General features: G+C 70.5%; 1 protein-coding gene across 5 annotated transcripts in view; it reads left to right on the top strand.

Annotated features, from left to right (window-relative positions):
- BRSK2 (BR serine/threonine kinase 2) overlaps positions 1 to 1,316 on the top strand; it is a 25,678-nt gene that overhangs the window by 3,178 nt on the left and 21,184 nt on the right. For all 5 annotated transcript variants that reach the window (XR_013336940.1, XM_077771519.1, XM_077771518.1 and 2 more), the window contains exon 3: positions 758 to 898. Coding sequence is in view for 4 of the 5 variants with exons in the window: in XM_077771519.1 (XP_077627645.1) it covers positions 758 to 898 (141 nt within the window). In the remaining variant the exon portion in view is untranslated. The remainder of the gene's footprint in view (positions 1 to 757; positions 899 to 1,316) is intronic.

The following is a 1,316-nucleotide window of genomic DNA, read 5'->3' as shown; positions in this document are numbered from 1 at the left end:
GCCACCATCACCAGGCCAGAGACTTGCTGCTCCTCCAGCTGTCCCCGCCCTGCCCTGCGCAGGAGCCCAGGGGCCTCCGTCCCTGGCGCCCTGCCAGCCACCTGTTTGCAGACCAGGAAGCGGGCCCGGGAGTGCCGGGCGGGGTCCACTGGCCCTGGGGCGGGCGCTCCGCTCTGGCCCCCGGGGCCCCTGTCGGGATCCCCTAGTGGCCCAGCCCCCGGCCGTGGCACCAGTCAGGCCCCCAGGCCACACTGAGCCACTGGGGGAGGTTACAGCCTGCTGGGGGCACCCTGTTTACTGTCTTCCAAGAGCCCATTTGAGGGCCAGCCTGGCCCCCCCGGCCACGCCCTGCCCCAGCCCCTTGCCCACCCTGTTTGAGGTCTTCCCCGTTGGCCCTGGTGCCCCACGGACCTGAGCGTCGGATTCACCCCCCTGCTGGGGGAGCCCAACCTGGAGCAGCCGCGGAGGGCCTAGAAGGGTCACGGCCCCGCTTGCGTGGGGGTCAGAGGCCGCAGCGCCCCTCTTGCCTTGAGGCTGAGCAGTCCCTCAGCCAGGGGGCCAGGTGTGGCCCTGCTCCGGCCTCCCCGCCTCCGAGGGCCCCCCTGAGGCTGTGCTGGAGGCAGGCCTGCCCAGAGGCCGGGAGACCAGCGAGCCCCTCATGTAGAGGGCGCTGGAGGCTGAGACAAGGCAGAGGGTGGCGCCAGGGCGGGCTGGCCACACGGTGCGCAGCCACCCGACGTCCGCCTGTCCCCTGCAGATACCTGGTGCTAGAACACGTGTCTGGTGGAGAGCTCTTCGACTACCTTGTCAAGAAGGGCAGGCTGACCCCCAAAGAGGCTCGGAAGTTCTTCCGGCAGATCATCTCTGCGCTAGACTTTTGCCACAGCCACTCCATATGGTGTGTGCCCCGACCCCACTAGATGCCCCCATCTCCCGGTCACCCCCTCTTGCCCTGCTGGGTCCCCATCCCCACAGATGCCCCTGTCCCATGAGGTGCCCCCATCCCACCATGTGCCCCCCACCCCATCAGGTGCCCCCCTGTCCCATCAGGTGCCCCCCTGTCCCATCAGGTGCCCCCATCCCACCAGGTGCCCCCATCCCACCAGGTGTCCCCGTCCCATCAGGTGCCCCCGTCCCACCAGGTGTCCCCGTCCCCCCAGGTGCCCCCCCGTCCCACCAGGTGTCCCCGTCCCATCAGGTGCCCCCATCCCACCAGGTGCCCCCATCCCACCAGGTGTCCCCGTCCCATCAGGTGCCCCCGTCCCACCAGGTGCCCCCGTCCCACCAGGTGTCCCCGTCCCACCAGGTGCCCCCCC

Source organism: Crocuta crocuta, unplaced genomic scaffold, assembly GCF_008692635.1.
Source record: "Crocuta crocuta isolate KB4526 unplaced genomic scaffold, BGI_CrCroc_1.0 scaffold1192, whole genome shotgun sequence".
Classification (NCBI taxonomy): domain Eukaryota; kingdom Metazoa; phylum Chordata; class Mammalia; order Carnivora; family Hyaenidae; genus Crocuta; species Crocuta crocuta.
This window is presented reverse-complemented; position numbering and strand designations above follow the sequence as displayed.